The sequence below is a fragment of the Dromiciops gliroides genome, chromosome 2 (assembly GCF_019393635.1).
Source record: "Dromiciops gliroides isolate mDroGli1 chromosome 2, mDroGli1.pri, whole genome shotgun sequence".
In the NCBI taxonomy this organism is placed as follows: domain Eukaryota; kingdom Metazoa; phylum Chordata; class Mammalia; order Microbiotheria; family Microbiotheriidae; genus Dromiciops; species Dromiciops gliroides.
Window position 1 is genome coordinate 372,962,630 of NC_057862.1, and position 22,215 is coordinate 372,984,844.

The 22,215-nt window shown below is 44.9% G+C and overlaps 2 protein-coding genes across 4 annotated transcripts in view; one reads left to right on the forward strand and one right to left on the reverse strand.

The window, feature by feature from the left end:
- Positions 1–5,060: 5,060 nt before the first annotated feature.
- On the forward strand, positions 5,061–11,166 carry PDRG1 (p53 and DNA damage regulated 1). The gene is made up of 5 exons (XM_043982675.1): positions 5,061–5,244; positions 5,479–5,554; positions 7,405–7,479; positions 9,413–9,493; positions 10,085–11,166. Exons 1-5 carry the CDS (start codon positions 5,104–5,106, stop codon positions 10,165–10,167), a joined length of 456 nt encoding a protein of 151 aa, XP_043838610.1. The 5' UTR covers positions 5,061–5,103; the 3' UTR covers positions 10,168–11,166.
- Positions 11,167–13,380: 2,214 nt separating this feature from the next.
- The window catches only part of TTLL9 (tubulin tyrosine ligase like 9), a 44,510-nt gene continuing 35,675 nt past the window's right edge, over positions 13,381–22,215 (reverse strand). For all 3 annotated transcript variants that reach the window (XM_043980720.1, XM_043980718.1, XM_043980717.1), the window contains 4 exons: positions 19,674–19,870; positions 18,470–18,583; positions 14,829–14,953; positions 13,381–13,793 (listed from right to left, as the gene is read on the reverse strand). In XM_043980720.1, the coding sequence (XP_043836655.1) occupies positions 13,717–13,793; positions 14,829–14,953; positions 18,470–18,583; positions 19,674–19,870 (513 nt within the window). In that variant the 3' untranslated portion in view covers positions 13,381–13,716. The remainder of the gene's footprint in view (positions 13,794–14,828; positions 14,954–18,469; positions 18,584–19,673; positions 19,871–22,215) is intronic.

The window sequence follows — 22,215 nt, forward strand, 5'->3', positions numbered from 1 at the left end:
GCCGGATTTGAACTCAGGATCTCCTGAATCCAGGGCCGGTGCTCTATCCACTGCGCCACCTAGCTGCCCCATTTTCGGGGTTTCTTGACAAAGATCCTGGAGTGGTTTGCCATTTCCTTCTCTAGCTCATTTTTACAGGTGAGGAACTGAGATAAACAGGGTCAAGTTATTTGCCCAGGGTCACACAGCTAGTAAGTGACTGAGGCCAGATTTGAATTCATAAAGATGTCTTCCTGACTCCGGGCCTGGCCTTCTATTCACTGCACCACTTAGCTGCCCCAGTGTTTCAAAAGAAATAGGAAATTTGGAGAAGAAAGAGATTTGGTGAGGAAGATGAGTTTAGTTTTAGACATATTGAGTATGCCAACAAGACATATATTTCCTGAACTGGCATAAGAAATATAGAAATATATGTGTGTGTATGTGTATGTATGGGTATACATGTAGGTGTTTATATATATATATATGTGTGTATGTATATATATATATATATATATGTATATGTGTATATACATGTACACACCCACATCCACATCCATATCCACATTCAATATGTCTTAGCAGTTTTTCTCTCCTCCAGGACAAAATTAGCAGTCTTTGGTCTTAGATCTGAAAAGAGCAAATATCTATGTGATGCTGTTGCAAGTTAATCTCTCCAAGACTCAGTTTCCTCTTCTGATAACCGAGGGAGCTGGTCTTAATGTCCTCTGAGGTCCTTGCCAGCTCTATAGTTATGATATTATGATCTGTCTAGGTCTAGGATGGAAGGGGGGAGCTTAACCTATGAGTTTGTAGCTTTATGTCAAACAATGTAGAGCCAAGGAAACTGTCAATCTTAAATATCTAAGATGAATAATGAACAAGGAGTCACTAGGGCAAAAAATCAAATTAAAACAGAAGAAACTAGATCAATCTTAAGAATTTAAGACCACGGGCCAGCTAGGTGGCGCAGTGGATAGAGCACTGGCCCTGGAGTCAGGAGGACCTGATTTCAAATCCGACCTCAGACACTTAACACTTACTAGCTGTGTGACCCTGGGCAAGTCACAACCCCGATTGCCTCACCAAAAAAAAAAAAAAGAATTTAAGACCAATGATGAACAGGGAATCATTGGGACAAAAATATACACATACATCTCTCTCTCTCTCTGTGTCTATCTCTTTGCATTTTCTTTACTATATAGTCATACATATAGGTGGTACAATGTTTAGAATGCCAGGCCTAGAGTCAGGAAGATCTTAGTTCAAATTCAGCCTTAGATACTTACTAGCTATGTGACCCTGGGCAAATCACTTCACCCTGTTTGCCTCAGTTTCCTCATGTGTAAAATGAACTGGAGAAGGAAATGGTAAACCACTCCAGTATCTCTGCTAAGAAAACCCCAAATGGGGTTGCAAGAGTTGGACATGACTGAAAATGACTGAACAACAAGTGTGTATGTGTATATAAAGAACACACACACACACACAGAGTTCTAATCATCTACTTATATACAATTCTACTAAGTTCTAACTTCTTGATGTAGTGGCACACTGGCCTTGTACTCAGAGGACCTGGGTTCTGTGTGATTATGGACAAATCACTAAAAATTTTTAAGCCTCAGTTTCCTCATCTGTAAAATGAAGGGTTTAAACTAGATTATCTCCAAGAGCCCATTCACAATTAACTGAGTATGAAGAAGGGGGAGGGAGAAGGAAGAGTCACAGACTATTCTGAGTTTGTAAATTAGTCTAATATGTCAAATCAACTTCTGGAGTGCCGAGAGGAGGGAAGGTGGGGGTGAGATCATAGGATTCAGAACTCTAAAATCCCTTATAGCTTACTCTAATTCCCTCATTTTAGAGATCCATGTCCCTCTTCACCTAATCTGACATAGTGTAGTCACAGTCAGTTTGTCAACAAACATTTACTAAGTACCAACTATGTGTCAGGCACTACGCTAAGCACTGGGGATGCAAAGAAAGTAAAAAACATGGTGTCCAGGGGCAGCTAGATGGCACAGTGGATAGAGCACCGGCCTTGGAGTCAGGAGTACCTGAGTTCAAATCCAGCCTCAGACACTTAACACTTACTAGCTGTGTGACCCTGGGCAAGTCACTTAACCCCAATTGCCTTACTAAAAAAAAAAAAATATATATATATATATATATATATATATATATATATATATATATATATATATATATATATATAAAACATGGTGTCTGGCCTCAAGGAGATTATATGCTAATGGGGGAGACAGCATGCAAATAACCATGAACATCCGAGATTTACACATTGAAGGCAACCAGAGAGGAAGAACTAGAAGAATGAGGAGGTGAGAGAGACAGATAGGGGAAGTGTTCCTGAAGAAGAAGGGATATGATCTGAGTCTTGAAGGAGACCAGGGATTCGAGGAGGCAGAAGTAAGGAGGGAAGAGTATTCTAGGCACTGGGAAAGACTCAGAGTCAGGAAATGAAGTATCACAGATGAGATCAGCAAAGAGGTCATCATAGCTGGATTGTAGCCTACAGAAAGGGGAATAAAGTACAAGAAGATTGAAAGGTCAGAAGGGGGCAGGTCATGAAGGACTTCACATGCCAAATGGGGCATTTTATATTTGATCCTGATAGCAATAGAGAGCCAAGAACAACTTTTAGGAAGATGATTTAGGAAAAAAGTGCTTTAGGAAAATGATTTGCCCACTGAGTGGAGGATAGATTTGAGGCAGGGAGAACAATGAAAAGTAGATTGCAATAGTCCAGTCATAAGGTGATTAGGATCTGCACCAGGCTGGTGGCTGTGTGAGTAAGAGCACATCCAGGTGGCTTGCCCAGCAGAGATGCTCCAAAGAGGAGCATCATGAGGAGAGAAAGGACATTCAAGGCCCTACAGTAATGGAAGTGTGAGTTGCCTTGTTTGCATGTGTTTCTTACACGTGAGACTCACTGTCATTATATTGGTAAGGTTGTACTCTCTCTTCCCACTGTATATATTTGTGGGAATGCATATCCCAGTCCTATGGAGGGAATGTTAGGAAACTACTGTTTTCATTATGCCATCTTAGTGGGGTTTTTTTGAGTTAATTGTTAAGAGGAAGCTCACCAGCCTGGTCTTGTGAGCTGAAGTTTTAGGATTGTAGGGTACCCTTGTACCCTTGAAAGCTGGGAGTACTCAGCCCCTTCTCTTCAGGAGGAGAATTAGCTCCAGAGAAGGGGCTACACAGAACTGGAGAATCCCCACATTGGAAAGAACCATAAAGGCCATCTAAGACAACTAGTATCTGAAATTGTTAGGAAGTTTTTGCTTAAATTTGCAGAAGAGTTTTTAATAACAATTCTGATTTGAGACCAGAATGAAACTGCACAAGACATCGGAAGGCAGGATAAAATTGTGTGTGTGTGTGTGTGTGTGTGTGTGTGTGTGTGTGTGTGTGTGGCTGCTCAGCCCTACATCCTTAACCATTTTTTTTGCATTAACAAAAAACCTGAGACTGATCCTAAAGACCTGTGGTGAGCATGACATTTAGTTGTTTTAATAAATCATGTAGTCACTAGAAAGTCAGTTATCTAAATCTTATAAATGAAGACAGTTGGTGGAAAGTCAATTTCCCAAATGTGAGCTGAGGGTTTGAGAGGAGAGATGACTGATTTTCCAGTTTAGTAATGTTGGAATATATTCTAAATCATACACCTAGAGCTATATGGAGCCCAGTGGCAAATCCCAGGTACCATGAGATGAGATAGCTCTGTGAGCTTCAGTGGTGAAGAGAAATAGTATGGAGTTTTTAGACTTGAATGGCCTCTGGTGGACAGTGGGGATACACCAGCTTTTGGAGAAGTTCATGCATGAGCTCAGAATATTCTCTGATAGAGTAACTTGGCTGGTGGACCCAGAGTTGAGTCACCTCATGGCCACATTCCCTAGTAGGTTAATTTTGTTGTTATTCACTTGTTTTTCAGTTGTGTCTGATTCTTTGTGACACCATTTGGGGTTTTCTTGAACGAGATACTGGAGTGGTTTACCATTTCCTTCTCCAGCTCATTTTAAACATGAGGAAACTAAGGCAAACAGGGTGAAGTGACTTGCCCAGGGTCACGCAGCTAGCAAATGTCTGAGGCCAGATGTGAATTCATGAAGATGAGTCTTCCTGACTCAAGGCCTAGTACTTCATCCACTGCATCACCTAGCTTCCCAGGGCTAATTGATTAATTAACTGACAGATTGCTTTTCTGTAGTTTTCAGAGAGTAGGAAAAGGAGCTGTGGAGTGATATTCCTTCTGCAGCACCACCAGGTTTACACCAAGCTTGTACCACTACTGGTGATGAAGTCTACATCTGTCTCTTTGGAACTTTTATCTGCTTATAGGTTGTGGTTTAGGGCAAGAAGCCCAAATTCTAGAGAAGACTTCTTGTTACATCTGCTGAGGATAGGAATAATGTGTTGAAGTTGAAAAACTGTAATTTTGTCTTAGTTGATAAAATTCTTATATATTATTCTTATAGCAATCCTTTTTTCAACATACCAAATTATTTGCACCAGAAAATTCCTAAAGCAGTGGTAGATTTTCATAGTATATTTATTTAATTAACATTTTAAAATTTGAATAACCTTATTTTACAGAGGAGGAAACTAGAGGAGTGACTTGTCCAAGGTCGTACAGCTTGTTCCAGAAAACATTCTCTTGACTACTCCAGTGCACAAGTAGCTCTTCCCTTCTAGGTCAAGACTAGGTTAAGTTTGAACGACTTTGGGCTTTAGCAGAGAGATCCTGAGCCTAGGCTTCTGTGAAACTCCATCCACTACCCTGCATTGCACCCTGCACTGAGCACTGAGTATTCATTCAGGAAGCCTTTTTTAATGACGCTGGTGAGAGGACCTTAAGACAGTCATTTTCCGACTTGACGACTTCAAGAGCAAAGACGGAATTCAGCCTGAAGGCGGCGCCCAAGTACCTGTCTTTCCTCAGCACGGTACGCCCCCGCCCAACTCCATCAAGCACCCGTCACGTGGCCTCAAAGCCCGTCCCCACTTTCGTTTCCCCCGCCCCGCCCCCAGGCATGTGACTTATCCTACGTGCACCGCGTACGGCGGCGGCCACTAGCGATTCGAAGCGTGCCTATGGTGGTGCGCCTGCGCAGAAGGAGACCACTGGGCTGCCCCGTTGCCGAAATCATGTTGGCTCCTGAAGCCGAGCGCGTGCTGCGCTACCTGGGCGAGGTAGAGGAGCTGGCCGAGGAGGTGCTGGCCGACAAGCAGCAGGTCCGCGAAGGGTCTGGGAACCAGGAGACTGCGCTTCCAGATTCCTGCCCGCCTTACTCCTCCTCTTTCCCCTTCCCCCTTTCCATTACCCTGACTCTGAGCCGGAAGACCTTAGAGTCCAGACCCGTCCTTGTACAGGGGAGGAAACTGAGGTCCCGAGGCGGGGGTGGGGATGGGGCGGGGAATGACTGGGCCTAGGTCGCTGCTCTGATGTCTGACGGGCTTTTCTCCTAGATAGTGGACCTGGACTTGAAAAGGAACCAGAATCGGGAAGCCCTGAGGGCCCTGCAGAGAGACCCCAGCCCGTCAGGTAAGACGTAAGGGGGAGGGGAGGGTCAGGGGTCATGGAAGTCATTCCCCAGCCTCTGTGTTCTTACAGGGGCGAGCCTGGAATCCCCATAGAGCCATGGGACCCGCGATCGGGGCCTGGCTGCGAGTGGCTGCAGTCTAATCTGCGGTTCAGCCCCGTATAGCGTCCAGCCTGCCGTGACCCGTGCCTTAGGCCTCCTACCCGGTGTTAAAAGGAACCACCCTGGGTTCTGGAAGGCCCTGTGCTCGGAAAGCGTTAACTGGGGTGGGTCTTGCTATTCTTGAGCTGTTGGAAATATTGAGTATGATCAAAACTGGATTTACTGTGACCTTTTTTAAAGGGGTCAATATAAAGTAATCCTCTTTAATTCCACACCGCAGCAATGGAGTGAAGAGAGGAAAGAAAAAAACGAGTCATAGGGGATATTTACATCTAAAATTCACATCACTTGTTGGGTCCAGTACATGCTATCACAGTATACACAGTAAATACCGTTGAGGACATGGATATTAACTTGAAAATTAATGAAACAATCAATATAGGAGAAATAAGGTCTTTAATGGGGCAGAGGAGCTAAAACTCGGAGTATCTTGAAAAAAGGATGGGAACTGAGGACAGGGTTTATGTAGGATAATAGAACAAAGGGAATTACTGGATTGTTCTTGAATCTAGTATAGAAACTACTTAACGTAAATGAATCTTTAACAAAGGGAACTATAAGACTGCCCTTAAGTCTAGAAGCTACTTAACTCTAAATAGAAGCTACTTAATGTAAAGGACCCTTTTAATAACCTAAAGTCTGGGGAGTAAGGAGGGGAATCTTTGGGAAGGGATAGTTTGTTTAAGGGAGATCCAATAGACAAATCAAGAGTTTGGAATTGACAAAGATCGGTCAGCTCCAGGCAATTCATTGACCTGGGAATGGGGAGTAGGTGGGGATCAGTCAGTTTTCAGAAAATTGTTTTTATCAATATAAAATCCTTTTTTTTTCCTTTTGGCTTTCTACATAGTTAGGGGCAGCTAGGTAGCAGGGTGGATAGAGCACTGTTCCCTAAATTGGGAAGAGCTGAGTTCAGATCTCATCTCAGACGCTTAATAGCCATGTGACCCTGGGCAAGTCACTTAACAATTGCCTTAACCAAAGGGGCCATCTCCAGTTGTTCTGATGTATATCTTGCCACTGGACCCAGATGGCTCTGGAGGAGAGAGGGAGGTTGGTGACCTTGCATAGCCCTACCTCACTTAAACCCAATTCACTGCCAGTCATAACATCAGTCTGATGTCATGGCCCTCTGAGAACCAAAGGACCAAAAAAAGAATATGTAGTTAAGCTAGGATTTTCTTATAGTAGATTTTTTTGTGTTTTTTTTTAAATCATGACTACACAGAAGTGGTTAGAGGTCTCTATTTCTTCTCCCCTCTCCCCCCCCTCCCCAATTGGGTGAATTCTATTACCTTCCTCAGAAAATTATGGATACCTGAAATCTTATGGGGAAGAATACCAATAACAGCTGACATAGCATTTGAAGATGTGAAGTGCTCTCTCTACATGTTAATCTCATTCAAACCTTATAACAACACTGTGAAATAAATACTATTATCTCTGTTTTATAGATGAGGAAACTGGGGCTTAGAATAGCTAAGTTTACTTGCACAGGGTCAAACAGCCAATAAGTATGATATTTGTTGAGTTGATATGCCATATGTGTATATTTGTTCTGTAAGCTCCTCAGGGATAGGGATGGTTTCAGTCTTACTATTTGTGTCTCATAATGCTTGGCACATAGTAGGCACTTTAAATAAACACTTGCTGATTTATCAAGCTGACCAGGGGCTATTTACTTTTTCAGATAAAGTGATGGTTTGCTTTGGAAACATGTTCATCCAGCTTCCCCAACCACGGACAAAGGATATGATTCAGAAAGGTAAGGAACCCCAAAACTGTGCTGTGAACACTGCAGCTTCACCTCCCAAATCAAACCTTGCATAGCTTAGGCTTGGGTCTTAATTCAGACCCCTCACAAAGTCTCAGTTCCAAAAAGTTATTCAAATATTGATAGCCTTTGACCTAGAGATCCCACTTCGGGGCATATACCTCAAAGAGGTCAGAGATAGCAAGTTAATATATAAACCAAAATGTTAATAACTATACTTGAAACAAAGTTTAGTATATGTTGATTAGGGAATAGTCATAAATAACAAGGAGGAGGAGTCCCTAGAAAGGTGGGATTTGTTTGAATTGATGTAGAGTGGAGTAAGGAGAACCAGTAAAATTACAAACACAATGATTACAATTTTTTTTTTTTAGGGCAATGAGTGTTAAGTGACTTGCCCAGGGTCACACAGCTAGTTAAGTGTCAAGTGTCTGAGGTTGGATTTGAACTCAGGTCCTCCTGGATCCAAGGCCAGTGCTTTATCCACTGCACCACCTAGTTGCCCCCAGTTACAATTTTTTTCTAAACAGTCATCCCCCAAAACCTTCTTGGGACCAAGTGTTTTGGGGAAAGGGGTTGTTGGGGCATCAGTACAGAAAAGATGAGACCAAGATCTGTATTCTTCTCTGGGGAAGAAGGAATTGGCTATCCCACCATTCTGGTAAAATGGAAGAATGTGGCTGGGCGGCCAGGATCTGGAATCTGTTCCTACTCCTGCCTGAATCTGTGAAAAGATGTTGCTGTCTGTGTGACCTTGGACAGGACACAACTTTGTTGGGCCTCAATTTCATCATCTGTGAAATGGACTTAGATGGCCTCTGGAAGTCCCCTCCAGCCCTAAATCTCTGATCTCCTACATAAAGTTCTGTAGTGGGAATTACCCACAGGGTAGAATAGTGTGATTTGAAAACAAAGTAATTGAGAGTTCTTGGTATCCAGTCTCAGAAAAGAACTTTCACAGTCTGACCCAACCTCTTATCTCCTCACCTGTCACCCCTTCATTCTAGCCAGGCCCATCTCTTGGCTTTCTATCTGGCGCACCATTCCTTATGCTTCCCCACCTCTGTGTGTTTGATCTTGCTCTCAATGGTCTCTGTAAATTGTATACATTCTCAAAGGTTTTACTCCAGTCCTGATTCCTTCTGTGTCCTATCACTTGTTGTGTCATTAATCTCTGCCACTCATCATACCCATAAACATTTCCAGCCAGGCATTCTCTTTGGACATACCTGAATCTCATCTTAACTCTTCCGCTAGATGGTGTGTAGTACCCACAGTGTTCTCTAATCTTTGTTAATGGGGAAGCTCTGGACATAAGGTCATCAGAATTCATAGGAGGAATTTGAGAGGCCAGCTAGTCCAACTCCCTTGTTTTTAAAGGAGGAGTCAAGGACAATCACTTGCCTGTGGTCACTAAGCAAGTTGTATGCAGGCTTTGTTCAGTAAGTCCATGGTTTCCTCCCTGTTTCAGCCCAGTTTACGTTATGGTTCACACATTCTTAGCCTCAACTAGCTCCTCCTCTTCCTCTCAGACAACAGTGAGCTTCATAAGCCTGGTTCCAGCACCATTGGGCTGCCTCTCCCACCCCAGACCCTGCTGCCTTTTTTCTGCTATTTGGGACCTTGATAGAGCATACTAGACCTCTCATTCCCCCTCCTCCAAATCATTCTGTTAACAGGCCGTGTAGTGCTGTGGGAGAGAGCACACGGCCTGTCAGGCAGGACACCTGGAGTTGAGTCTCGATGTTCACTAGCCATGTGACTGTGGACAAATCATTTGGCCCTAGCTTCAGTTTCTTCCCCAATAAATTAAGCATAATGCTTACTTGCACGACCCACTTCATGTAATTTGAGAAGAAAGTGCTTTTAAAATTGCAGAATGCTCTGAAAATGCCTGTTGCTGTTATTGTTTGTTTTTCTTCAGATCAGGAGCACTTGGATGAGGAGATAGAGAAACTACGCAAACAGCTGAAAGGGAAGGTGAACCGCCTTTTTGAAGCTCAAGGTAGGTAGTTCCCTAGTGGGGATTGAAAGAAGCTGGAAAAGGCAAAAGCTAAATCTCAGGGGCTGGGGTAAAGCAATGAGTGAAGAAGAGGGACATAGTGGACTGGCACATGCCCCCTTTACCTACAAAAATGGTCTGTGATCCCATTAAAGTTTCTTCTAAAGTTACATTCTGCCATTGGTCACTTTGAATTCACTCATGATAAAGATTGAGTCTAGGAGAGGGAAGGCAGATAGTCTGACCCAGGGGAGATCTTTATGACCTTGGGTGAACCCAGAGCTGGTTCCTCTTCCATGCCAATGTTTGAAGTATATGAGTAGGCAGGAAAGCCCCTGAGAGAAATGGGGAAATAAGGGTCTATGAACTCTTCTGAGTCTTCCCAAAACCCAAGAGAAATGAGGGAATCGGTGTTGCTCAGTTACCATGCTGAAACTGGTTTTGCTTAGCCTTTCTTGTTAGACCATTAATCCGTCCTGTGACAGTGCGTAGAAGTAAGCTCTTTCCCCCAGCTAGAGTGTGGTGGGACTAGCCAGCACCTCCTCCACATCCCTCTTACACCTCTCTGACCCAATGACTTGATTCTCCCCATAGGGAAACCGGAGTTGAAAGGATTTAACCTGAAGCCCCTGAGCCAGGAGGAGATGAGAGCCCTTAATGTCATCTTGAAAGGATGAAGTTCAACAACCAAGGACCAGTGTGGGGACTTAAACCATTGACCCCGAGAAGTCCACAGAAGAACCGCTTCACAACTATGGCAATGGAGTATATAGTAGGAACTAGCTTCAGAAATCTATCAGATAGCAGTTTGCTACTAAAGACTTTTTTGTTTACAGGATTTGGCTGCTCTATTAAGGCCAGGAACCTACAGCCTGTTATTATCCACCCAGGACGCCACCAGGGTGGGCTGAAACACCAAGCCTATTGATGGTCCTTGGAGAAGACCCAAGATGAGAGGCTGGGGCAGCAGCAGTGGGAGCATTCGAATGACTGCCACAGGCACTTCCAACAATGTCCTGCTGTCTGGGAGTGTGCGTTTTTTCCTCTGCCTCAGACCCACAGTTTGACTATTGTTCTAGCACTGGGGAAGGGAGTGGGAGAGAGATTGAGAGAGCACTTCATTCCAGCACAACCCTTCCCTTCCTTCCCCTCAGTGGAAAAAGGATGGAGAAGAGAAACTTCGTAGGGCGATGATGGAGGGATTTTATAACAGATCTAAATGGAACAGCAATGCTCAATGGTGGTTTGTGATAGACAGGAAACTTTGTATATTTGTGGTTCACCACATAGCTCATGCAACTAGTGCTGAAAACAGCTCACATTTCCCAATACAAGCTCCCCTTTTCAGTTTTCTTCGAGTTCTGATTATATCAGAGACTCTTGTTAACATCTTTGTAGATCAGACTGAGACTTTGTCTCCTTAACCTCTCTTAGGAAGAATTACCCAAGCAGTTGTTCCTTCAGTAATTGCAGGGCTTAGGGGCAATTATCATTAAACATTTCCCTGCTAACACATCCCTGTCCCTATCATAGATAACTTCCCATAGTGTCACGGAATTTCTGAGAGCCCGTTCCTTGAGATGGACACACCACAGGACTATACCAAGTGAAATTCAAAAGAGCCATAAAAGAACTGAGCAGAATAAAGACTCTGGGTGGAGTCCCAGTATCTGTGACCTGTGTTTGTTTTGCCTGAGATGACTTCCAGTGTTTGCTAATGCTATACTCTTCTGCACAGTCTCAGTGGCCAGTGTGATCATCAGTGGTATCCCACTGCCAGAGATTGTTATTTACCTTGCCTGTGAACTACTGCACCTTAAATAATGAGATCACTTTGAAAGGAAAAAAATGTATGATGTACATGTGCAGGAATGTGCAATTGTAGCTTGGACTGTGGTTTTCTCTTAAGCTAGATTGGGAGGGATGGGGAGGGAGGGAGGGAGGGAGGGTGAGGACTGGCATGCAGCCAGTGGCTCCTGACACTGATTAAATGGTGCCCATAGTCCCACTGATCTCTTACTCCTAGTTGGGACCTCCCACTTAGGCTCACTTCTCCCTGCTCCAGCACCCTCATTGGCTGTGCTAGAGACAGTGCCACCTGTCCTTGAGTCAGAAGAGGGCTTTGGGGGCAGCTAGGTGTTACAGTGGATAGAGCACCGGCCCTGGATTGAGGAGTATCTGAGTTCAAATCTGGCCTCAGACACTTAACACTTACTAGCTGTGTGACCCTGGGCAAATCACTTAACCCCAATTGCCTCACTTAAAAAAAAGAAGAGGGCTTTGGCTTCCCCTGGGTAGTGTGACTGAGTAGAGTGTGTGACTTTGAGCCAGTCACTTCCCTTTAACTTTCTTCAAATCATGATGACGCTTGAACTGTCTGCCTCACAGGGTTGTGGGGAAAGTGCTTTGCAAACTTTAAAATGCTGTACGAATGGGGGTAATTATGCCGGGATTTATAAAGTGTGTTCTGGAAAGCTGATGCTGCGTCCCCATCGTAAGGAGAGAGTAACTGGCCTTTGAAGGTGGCAAAGTACTTTACATGCATTAGCTCGTCTAAGCCACCCAACAGTCTGAGAGGTAGGTACATTGGAATGACATGATCCCAATTTTACAGCGAAGGAAATGGGTTCAGAAAGGTTCGGGGAGATACTTTTTACCCTTGGATCTTGTTTGTTTTGGGGCTTTTTTTGCAGGGCAATGAGGGTTAAGTGACTTGCCCAGGGTCACACGGCTAATAAGTGTCAAGTGTCTGAGGCTGGATTTGAACTCAGGTCCTCCTGAATCCAGGGCTGGTGCTTCATCCACTACACCACCTAGGTGTCCCCACTCTTGAATCTTAAGTGTGATCTCTGTGAAACCCTTCCTGATCTCTGGAAGTTCTGAAATTTCTTTCTTGGACCTTAATTAGCATTTTTTCAGCTCCTCTCAAAGCACTTGGGTTTGTGGGGGATTACAATTCTCCACATTCTTGGGTCTCCCTATGGGCTATGAAGGGCTTGAGATGAGAGAATGTCTGATTTATCTGTCACCCCTAACCCTTCATCATAATGCTTTGTGTGTTTTTTTTCCCCTTTGGACTGGATCTGTGATTCTGATAAAACAGTACAGATCAGTCACTGTTCTGTAACTCAGCTCCTCATTAGAAGGGATTGTCTCACTGACTGTATGTACTTGGGTCCCCAACACCTATCACAGTGCTTCGCGTGTGGTAAGGGCATTATAAAATGGTGATTAAAGAGATGACAGTGCTCAGGGTCACATAGCTAGTATGTATTAGAAGCAGTAGGACTGCTGTGCCCCGAGAAAGTGCATAGTAAATGGCTGGTTGCTTTCTTAGACCCGTCAGATGTGAAGAGAGGCATCCAGACATGAAATAAAAAGGTGACTTTGGAAGCCAGAAAAGCCTGGGTTTCACCCCACCTCGAGTCCCATGCTGGCTATGACTCTGGGCAAGTCACTTAATCTTTCAGGCCCCAGGCAAGCCCCTCAGACCATGCTGCCGAGTAGTTGTTATTCTGTGAGGGGGTTGGGGGGAGCCACGCAGCAAGGGGGTCCTCAGTAGGTAGGAGTTTTTGATAACCAGTGAAGTCATGTGGTCCACACAGATGAGGAAGTAGGCTCTAAAAGTTAAGTGACTTGTTAGAATTCCTCTTGCTAATAAATGTTGGAGCTAGTCTTATAACAGATCTCGATTTGAATTCACATCCTGGCAACCTGGTGGTGCCTGGGGAGGCAATTACTCCCTTGCCCTCCATTAGCTTCTTCCTATCTCTAAAATGGGGGTGACCTTGCCCATCTGCCGAGAAGGGAGAAGAGTGTCAGTGAACACACAGAAGTGACGCCCAGCACTTCCAGCCCACAGGATCCTAGCCAGATCAGAAACAAGTCAATTGATGATTTGCTTTTATTAATAACGTTCTCTCTAGGACTGCAAGGCTTGCTGCATTTCTCTGTATAGGTCAAATTCTTAGTTCCTGATCATATAACCAATGCAGACTAACCCCTTCAAGGTCACAAATCCATCCAGCTTCCCAGATTGGCACAGCTCCTGAGCACGCTTCACCCGCAGCACACCCTGGAGCCAGCTCCAGGAGGCTAATGGTTGATGACATGCTGAGCCAGCAAAACTAGTTGGCAGGCCTGAGAGAAACTGGAGGCACGGCTCCAAAATTGGGAGGGGTCACTGGGCACCTGCGTGGGCTCAATTTTTCCCTGGCCCGCCATGATTAGCTGGTAACTTTCTTCTGGCTGTGAAGTGAACGGAAGAGCTGTCTCAGCTGTTTCTTTCTATCGTTGTTGCAGCCTGAAATAAAAGCAAGAGCAGGGGTGCTAGCAGGACCTCCCCCCCCATACTCACCAGCTGGGTGACCTGGAACTAGTAGGAAGAAAAGCATGGCTGTGGGCAAGCCTCAGTTTTCTTATCTGTCAAATGAGAATATGAACAGCCCATATAGTACTTAAAGGTTTACAAACACCTCGTGAGCTCTTCAGGGTAGATAGAGTGCAAGCATTATTACCTAGTCTGATAGATGAGGCCTAGAAAGAAGTGGTTTGCCTATAGAATGTGTCCTGGGTCCAAGACCAGCACTCTTTCCCCTGTTCCACCTCATACATAAGGGAATTTCCAAGGAAATGCATTGAAAAGTAAAGCACTAAGGAAGTATGAACTGTAATCAAGTTCAAACTCTTAGCTGGTTTTTAAGGCCCTTCCCAGTGGTGATCACTCCACCTTCTGGGCCCTTCTCACACTCCTTTCACCCAGGGGCCTGTGTTCTGGCCCATTCGATCATCTGTCATCCCACACTTGCCCCATCCCATGCCTCTGCCCCCAGACACAAATGGACACCGCGCTCCCCCCCCCCAGGCAAACACCTCTAAAAAGCTTCCCTGACCTAGTCCTCATGTTCTTTCCCCCTCACGCTTCACCTGAGGGAAACCTATAGATTTCTCTACTCACTGAGGTTAGAATGAAGAAGAAAGCAGGCAGTTTGAAATGGGCCAGATTTGGGGAGAGCTGACACAAAAGGCTTCAGAGAAGGGATAAGTAGGTTCCCAGGGACTAAAATTCTAAAGCAGGGGAGGCAGCCTGGCAGGAGGGGAAAACTCAAGAAGGAAATTATAAAATGGAATAATTCTGATGAGGACAAAGGAGTATTGGCTAAAGAGACATACATGTATGGAGAACTCACTACTGACAGTGGAAATGTCCAGGTGCAGTGGGTTCTCCACTAGGCCACCCCCCCACCCCACTGCTTGCGTTTCACCCCCCCCACCGTCCCCAGGTCATGCCAGGATGGGCACACGACCCTCTGAGAACCTGCGGAGGAGCACCACATACCCAGGTGGGTGTTGGCCACAAAGTTCCCTGTCCCTGACGTGTCGATGCCCTCTTCTTCTCTGCTGACTGGTCCGTCGTTCCACATGAGGTCAAAGCCGCCAACTCTCTTTTCCTTTCCTGTGAGCCTAGGGAGCAGGCAGAGTGGAGATGGGGTAGCAAATGCCAGGATGGATGCAGCCCCGCCTCCTGACGAGGGAAGCATCATTCAGGGGCAGTAGCCAAAGATCTGAGGGACCAGCACTTGTATAAACCATAGACCCTATGAGGTCAGTGGTACAAGGGGTTTTATCCCCATTTCACAGAGGAGTCAACCAAAGCTCAGAGGCCAAACATTTGCTTGTGGTTACGAAGAAATGTGACAGAGCCAGAACCTGGGCCTAGGTTTTCTGGCTCAATTGTACCCATACTGCCTCTTTCTAAGAGGTGACAGCTATAGAAAGCTCTGGTGGAGTGGAGTTTGAGGAGAAAGCCCTAGGCTCATAATGAACAGTCCAGTAACTGATATCTCTATAGCTAAATTTTAAGATTTCCAAGGCATGACATGTCTATTTCACTTGAGCCTCCCAATAACCATATGCAATAGGGAGTAAAAACACATTGTTTCCGATGGCCATGGAGGTGGGGGGAGGGGAGGATCTACACCTATGATTCCACTGCCGCTTGATGTGGGGAATTTACCATCAGCAAATTCTCTTCACCAGGGCCAATCATACCCTCATCTGTAACAAACAGCCTGAGAGAGCTATCGAGAGGCAGGATCCCATAGCCAGTATGCGTCAGAGACAGCATTAGAACCCAGGTCTTCCAGACCACCTGAGATAGTTGTCAGTCTAAGTATGATTATGCCCATTTTACAGATGAAAAAACAAAGGGCAATGGGAGTGACTTGCCTAGGGTTACACAACTAGTGAGTGACAAAGTCTGGACTCAAACCCGGCTCTTCTGACTTCAGATACGGTACTCTTCACACTGCACTCACTGCTGCCTTTGAGTCCCACAGTCACCGTTTGCCACACTTCACCTCTATGGGCCTGTTTGCTCCTGTCAAGTCTAAATAGGTAAGCCTTGTGCTCCCTGACCCCCATGGCTGCTATGTGTATGTGTGTGTGAAAGTGCTTTGTCAATTGCCTGAAAGAGATTAGTATCATTATGATCATTTATATTACAGAGATCTCCATGAGAATCTCAGCCACTGTGTTTCTAGCCTTGACCCAAGGGTGTTTCTGTCTTGGCCAAGGCCAGAGCTGAAGCCCTTTTCTAGATCTGTGTGGCTCCTCCTTTGTTCAGGGAAGAGTCAACCTGGGGCCTTCAAAAGGAATGGATCTGGAGTCAGCGGCTCTGGGTTCATATTCCAGCTTGTCCCCCTTAGACCCTGGGCAAGCAGCTTCCATCCTCTGCATCTCAGATTCCCCATTTGGGAAACAAGAGGGCTGGACTAGATGATCTCAAAGGTGCATCCAGCTCTAAGATCCTATGACCCTTCCAGTGCTCTGGATTTCTCTATCATGCTTTGAGTGGGTACCTCCCACCCGTAGCTGGTCAGCTTCCTTTTGCGTACTGTCTTCTCTTAGTAGATCATAAGCTCCCTGAGAGCAGCCACCACCTTTTTTATATTCCCATTGCTTGCATAGAACAGTGAGTGGCACATGTCTTCCCTGAACTTCTCCTTTAAGCTGTTCCTCCTTAACAATTTTCCCAGTAAGAAAAAAAAAATAGTTTGGTTAGGTCTGCCTTGGGAGATTGGGGGCGAGGGGTTCTATTAACCTAGTTTACTGTATAGTTTAGCTCCCGTTGAGAGGCAATGAGATACCATGGACAGAGTTTCCCTCAGTCAGGAAGACCCTTATTTGTGTCCTGACTCTGTCGAATATTTGCTATGTTGATGTTAGCCAAGTCATTTAACCTTCCCCCCCCCCCAACTCTCTAAAACCATAAGTTACAGAGAAGGTGCTGATCTGCATCAGGGAGCTCACCAAGAGCTCGCTACACCAAAGAAATCACAGCTAGGTCTAGTTAAAAAAATAGCTCCGGTTGGTACTCATTAGGTCAGGAGTACCTTGATTTACGAGACATGTATGTTCTTGAAAAGTTGAATCGGATTTTTTTTAAAGTGAAAAACTTGGGGCAGCTAGGTGGCACAGTGGATAGAGCACTGGCCCTGGAGTCAGGAGTACCTGAGTTCAAATCCAGCCTCAGACTCTTAACACTTACTAGCTGTGTGACCCTGGGCAAGTCACTTAACTCCAATTGCCTCACTAAACTAAACTAAAATAAAGTGAAAAACTTAGAAAAACACAAGTTAAAACAACTGTGAAGTACCACCTTACACCCATAAGATTGGCTAAGATGATAGAAAAGGAAAATGAGAAATGCTGGAGGGGCTGTGGGAGGATAGGTACACCTAATACACTGTTTTGTTTTGTTTTGTTTTGTTTTTTTAATGAGGCAATTGGGGTTAAGTGACTTGCCCAGAGTCACACAGCTAGTAAGTGTTAACTGTCTGAGGCCGGATTTGAACTCAGGTACTCCTGACTCCAGGGCTGGTGCTTTATCCACTGTGCCATCTAGCTGCCCCTACACCTAATACACTGTTGATGGAGCTGTGAACTAGTCCAATCATTCTGGAGAACAATGGAGAAACTATTCCCAAAAAGCTATTAAACTGTGTGTACCTTTTTTAATACTGCTACTAGGTCTATACTCCAAAGAGATCAAAGAAAGAGGTAAAGGACTCATATATACAAAAATATTTATAGCAGCTCTTTTTGTGGTGGCAAAGAATTGGAAAATGAGGAGATGCCCATCAACTGGGGATTGGCTGAACAAGTTATGGTATACTATGGTGCTATAAGAAATGATGAAGGGGCAGCTAGGTGGCACAGTAGATAAAGCACTCAGGAGGACCTGAGTTCAAATCTGACCTCAGATACTTGACACTTACTAGCTGTGTGACCTTGGGCAAGTCACTTAACCCTCAATGCCCAGCACAAAAAACAAACAAATAAAAAGAAATGATGAAGGGGAGAGTTTCAGAGAAACCTGGGAAGACTTGTATGAACAGATATAAAGTGAAGTGAGAAGAACAAGGAGAACAACGTACTTGGTAACAGCAATATTGTAAAGATAATCACCTGTGAAAGATTTAGCAACTATGAACAACACAATGACCAAACACTTCCAAAGGTCTCATGATGAAATGTCATCTACCTCCAGATAGAGACCTGACGGACTCAGAGGGCAGATGAAAGCATATTTTCTTTACTTTTTTGGGGGGGTTGGGGGTGGCAATATGGATGATGTGGGAATTCTTTTGCATGATTTTACATATTTGTAATGGGTTTTGTTTTTCTTTCCTTCTCAATGGGTGGTGGGAAGGGAGAGAGAGAGAGAGAGAATTCAGAACTGAAGATCAAATAAAATTGAATTTTTAAAAAAATCACATGTCAGTCGCACAGGAGAAAAATAATGAGCCACAAATTTGTGGGCACTGTAAACATAATACAAAGGGCATTGGCTAGGGTGGGAGCTAGATAATGATCCTATCTCCCAGAATTAAGAAATTATTTTGTGTAAATCAAGATTTTCATATACTAAAAGTGAGCACCTCCCCGTGCTCTATGGGTTGGCATCAGTGTCCCCACCTGGCCTCCATGTCTACAATATGCAGTGTGTCTTCCAGAAGACAAGTCTTGAGCTGATAGTCCTCTTGGCTGCTGGCAGCGAGGGATGGGGAGGCGTTGACCTCAAGAAGCCACCTGCAGATTAGGAGAAAGGAGGGATGGATCTCTCAGGCTTGTAGGAAGATGCCAGATTAGCTGAGATGGAGCTCCTAGTTTATTCTCAACCTGGTCTACTGGGAAGAAAATGAAAGCCCATCTGCTTCGGGAAGAAATCAGACATCATTTGACATGATGATGATAATGGACCCTTTGTATGGCTCTTTAAGCAATTTCAATGTCTATGAGCATTTCATTCTCAAAATTCTTTGAAGCCTTCTGATCTCCACTTTTGTGAGGATTAAACTGAGGTTCACAGAAAGAAAAGTACTCATCCAAGGTCACACAGCAAATCAATGGCACATCCAAGGCCAGAGCTCCTTCCACATTGTGTTGCCTCAATGATTGTCTCAAGGTGCCCTGAATCGCTAGATCTAAATTTTTAGGTGTTTGGAATGTGGGATACTGGTTGTTGTGTAGATGTTCTTTGCTTCCCTTACTTAGCTTGTGACCTAAGCCAGCAGTTTACACCCTCTCTTGACTCTGAATAGAGAAGGCTGTTTGCAGTTGGGAGTTGTTGGCCACTGGTGTTTAGTGTTCTCTGGGTGTGGGGACAATTGGAACACACTGAGTATCTTCCTCCAAGTTGCATGACACAGGGTCTACTAAAGGAGAGGCTCTGTGGACACAGGGTTGGTTGGAGCCAGACAGTTCTCATTTCTGAAATAGAAAGGATTAGAAATGGACCATCCTGGGGCAGCTAGGTGGCGCAGTGAATAGAGCACCGGCCCTGGAGTCAGGAGCACCTGAGTTCAAATCCAGCCTCAGACACTTAACACTTACTAGCTGTATGACCCTGGGCAAGTCACTTAACCCCAATTGCCTCACTTAAAAAAAAAAAAAGAAATGGACCATCCTGTAATCTATAAAATGATGACCTGCTCTAAGAAGAGGCCACTCTATAGGATGGACTAATCTGAAACAGAATGAACTTGAATTGTACTGTGGAACAGGCAGGCCATCCTCAGGAATGGTCCACTATGTGGACAGATCACTCTAAGCAAGGGCTACCCCGTGGAATGGGCCTCGACACAGAATGGGCTGTCCCTGCCCACAATAAGCCCCTTACGGTTTGAGGTCCTGGTCGATGAGAATGTCATAGCCATATAGCTCAAAGCAGTGCTTATCACTGATGATGACTTTCTGCACACTTTGCAGGCTTTTGATGAAGATGTTGTCCATGTCCTGGAAGAGCGTCTCCACAGCCTCGGGGCCATGCTTGGAAGTCAGGTACTGGCGAAATCGCTGGATCATCCATTTGCAGCCCTGCCACAGAATCATGGGGTGAATGGAAGGAACCTCAGGCCTCAATAACTGCACCTAGCTCACAGGGATCAGGGGAGACAGAAAATATTTAGAACAATCCAACCCCACCCCAGGCCCATCATTTCATAGAACAGATCTCTGAGGCCCTGAGAAGTGAAATGTCTGCCTTGGTCACAAAGGCAGCAATTGGCAGAGTCTGGATTTGAACCTGAGTCCTCTGACTCCCACTCCAGAGCTCCTTGCACTGCACCATACTATCCTTGAAGACCTGGGATTATTTGGGCTTCCTGAATTGTCAGGCAGAAGAGCCAAATGATTGTTAAGTGAGCATTTTAGAGTTTAACATAAAACCAATTTTAGGAGGTATCCTCAGTTCAAATCATGATTAGTCCCACCTCCATCTCTATGGGAGAGTTAGTTCAGAGTAACAAGGACATCTCAGGCATAGAGCTTCTGCTTAACCCTCACCTAACCAAAAAATTCCATTTCAATTCTGTTTTGCTGATAAGTCATTGTCTAGCTGTTCCCAGACACCTACCCTCTGGGAGCTTATAGTCAGAGACATTGGAACCTTCCTTTTTGGCTCCATGGCAGACTGAGTCTCTTGGGCCTTCATTTATTGGGTAAACTAGGTGATATAAGGAGTCCTGGCAGATAGGTTCTTTCTCATCCTTTTTTCCTCTCAAGGTTTGAAAATAAAAAAAGTCCATCACTTAGACTGGATATCTTAATATTCTTGCCTGTCCATCACTGGTCAAAGTATAAAGCCCAAAAGTAATAGCTGTTTATAGGGTCTATGCAGACTTTGTGAAAAAATAACCCACAGATCACACAATTTTGAGGCTGAAGAAGAGTTTGAAAACTATCCAGTCTTTGACAGATGAAGAAAATCCGGCCAGGGGATGAAATACCTTGGTTAAGCTTACACAGAAAGTTAGGAGTAGAGCTGAGAGCTGAACCCATGTCTTCTGAGATTCTTTTTTTTGTGTGTGGGGCAATGGGGGGTTAAATGACTTGCCCAGGGTCACACAGCTAGTAAGTGTTAAGTGTCTGAGGCCGGATTTGAACTCAGGTACTCCTGAATCCAGGACTGGTGCTTTATCCACTGCGCCACCTAGCCGCCCCCTTCTGAGATTCTTAACTTCTTCCTTTACTGTGGTAGGGAATTCTATGGGCATATAACTTCATATGAGAACAGCTGGACATCACTGTGGGTATATGGTGTTGCCGGCCTACTGACACCTGGTTGGGAGAGGTAGGCTACGATGGACCAGTCTAGCTAAAGCCTTGCATTGGGAAGTCCTGGCACTAGAAACTGACCAAGGGAACAGGAGGGGCCCATACAGCTCCGAATGCAAGAGCCTAAGAACCTAGGTTGGTGAGCAGCTTTGTGTCAGGGTGTGTCTTCTGCAAGGTGACCAGGCCTTCCTGGACCCATTTGCCAAGAAACTGGACTGGCCCATAGGGCCACATGACAAGTGCCTATATAAGATTCACTGGCTCAGCCACTCACTCAGCAGTTGGAGGAATCTGTGACAGATCTATAGATGTTGGGGTTTTTACTTCTTTTCAGTGATAATGAAGGCCTTTTGCAAAGGAAAACACAAACCTCTCTCTTGATGAACTAAGGAGGAGAAGCATGGTACATTGGAGGAAGAAAAGAGGGAGGAGAGAGAGAGAAAGAGAGAGAGAGAGAGAGAGAGAGAGAGAGAGAGAGAGAGAGAGAGAGAAAGAGAATGTGAATGAATGGATTTGGAGTCAGAAGACCTGGGTTCAAATGACACCTCTGTCATTGCCTGTGACTTTGGACAAGTCACAACTTCACCAGGCCTCAGCTTCCTCATTTGTAAAATTAGAAGATTGGACTAGGGGGCAGCTAGGTGGCGTAGTGGATAGAGCACCGGCCCTGGAGTCAGGAGTACCTGAGTTCAAATCCAGCCTCAGACACTTAATACTTACTAGCTGTGTGACCCTGGGCAAGTCACTTAACCCCAATTGCCTCACTAAAAAAAAAAAAAAAAAAAGATTGGACTAGACAGCCTTTGAAAACCTTTTGATCTTGAAATCTATAATCTTTTGAAGGATGCATCCAAACCAAACCAGAGACCATCAGTGGCAGCAGGAGAGATAGAAAGCTTTTTCTCCAATAGCTTTGGGGCCAGCCAGGAAAGGGCAAGGAAGGCAGAGCAGAAAATAAGTGAACCAAAATCCTGGGTGGGTCAGGAATTTAGCCTGGAACCCTTTCTGTCTTCAGGCTCAGTTCTCTCAGAGTCCACCCCAACAGAGCCATCCAGTAGAATGGACTGCCTGGTAGAACAGGCTCTCTTCTTTGAGGTCTAGCCCCT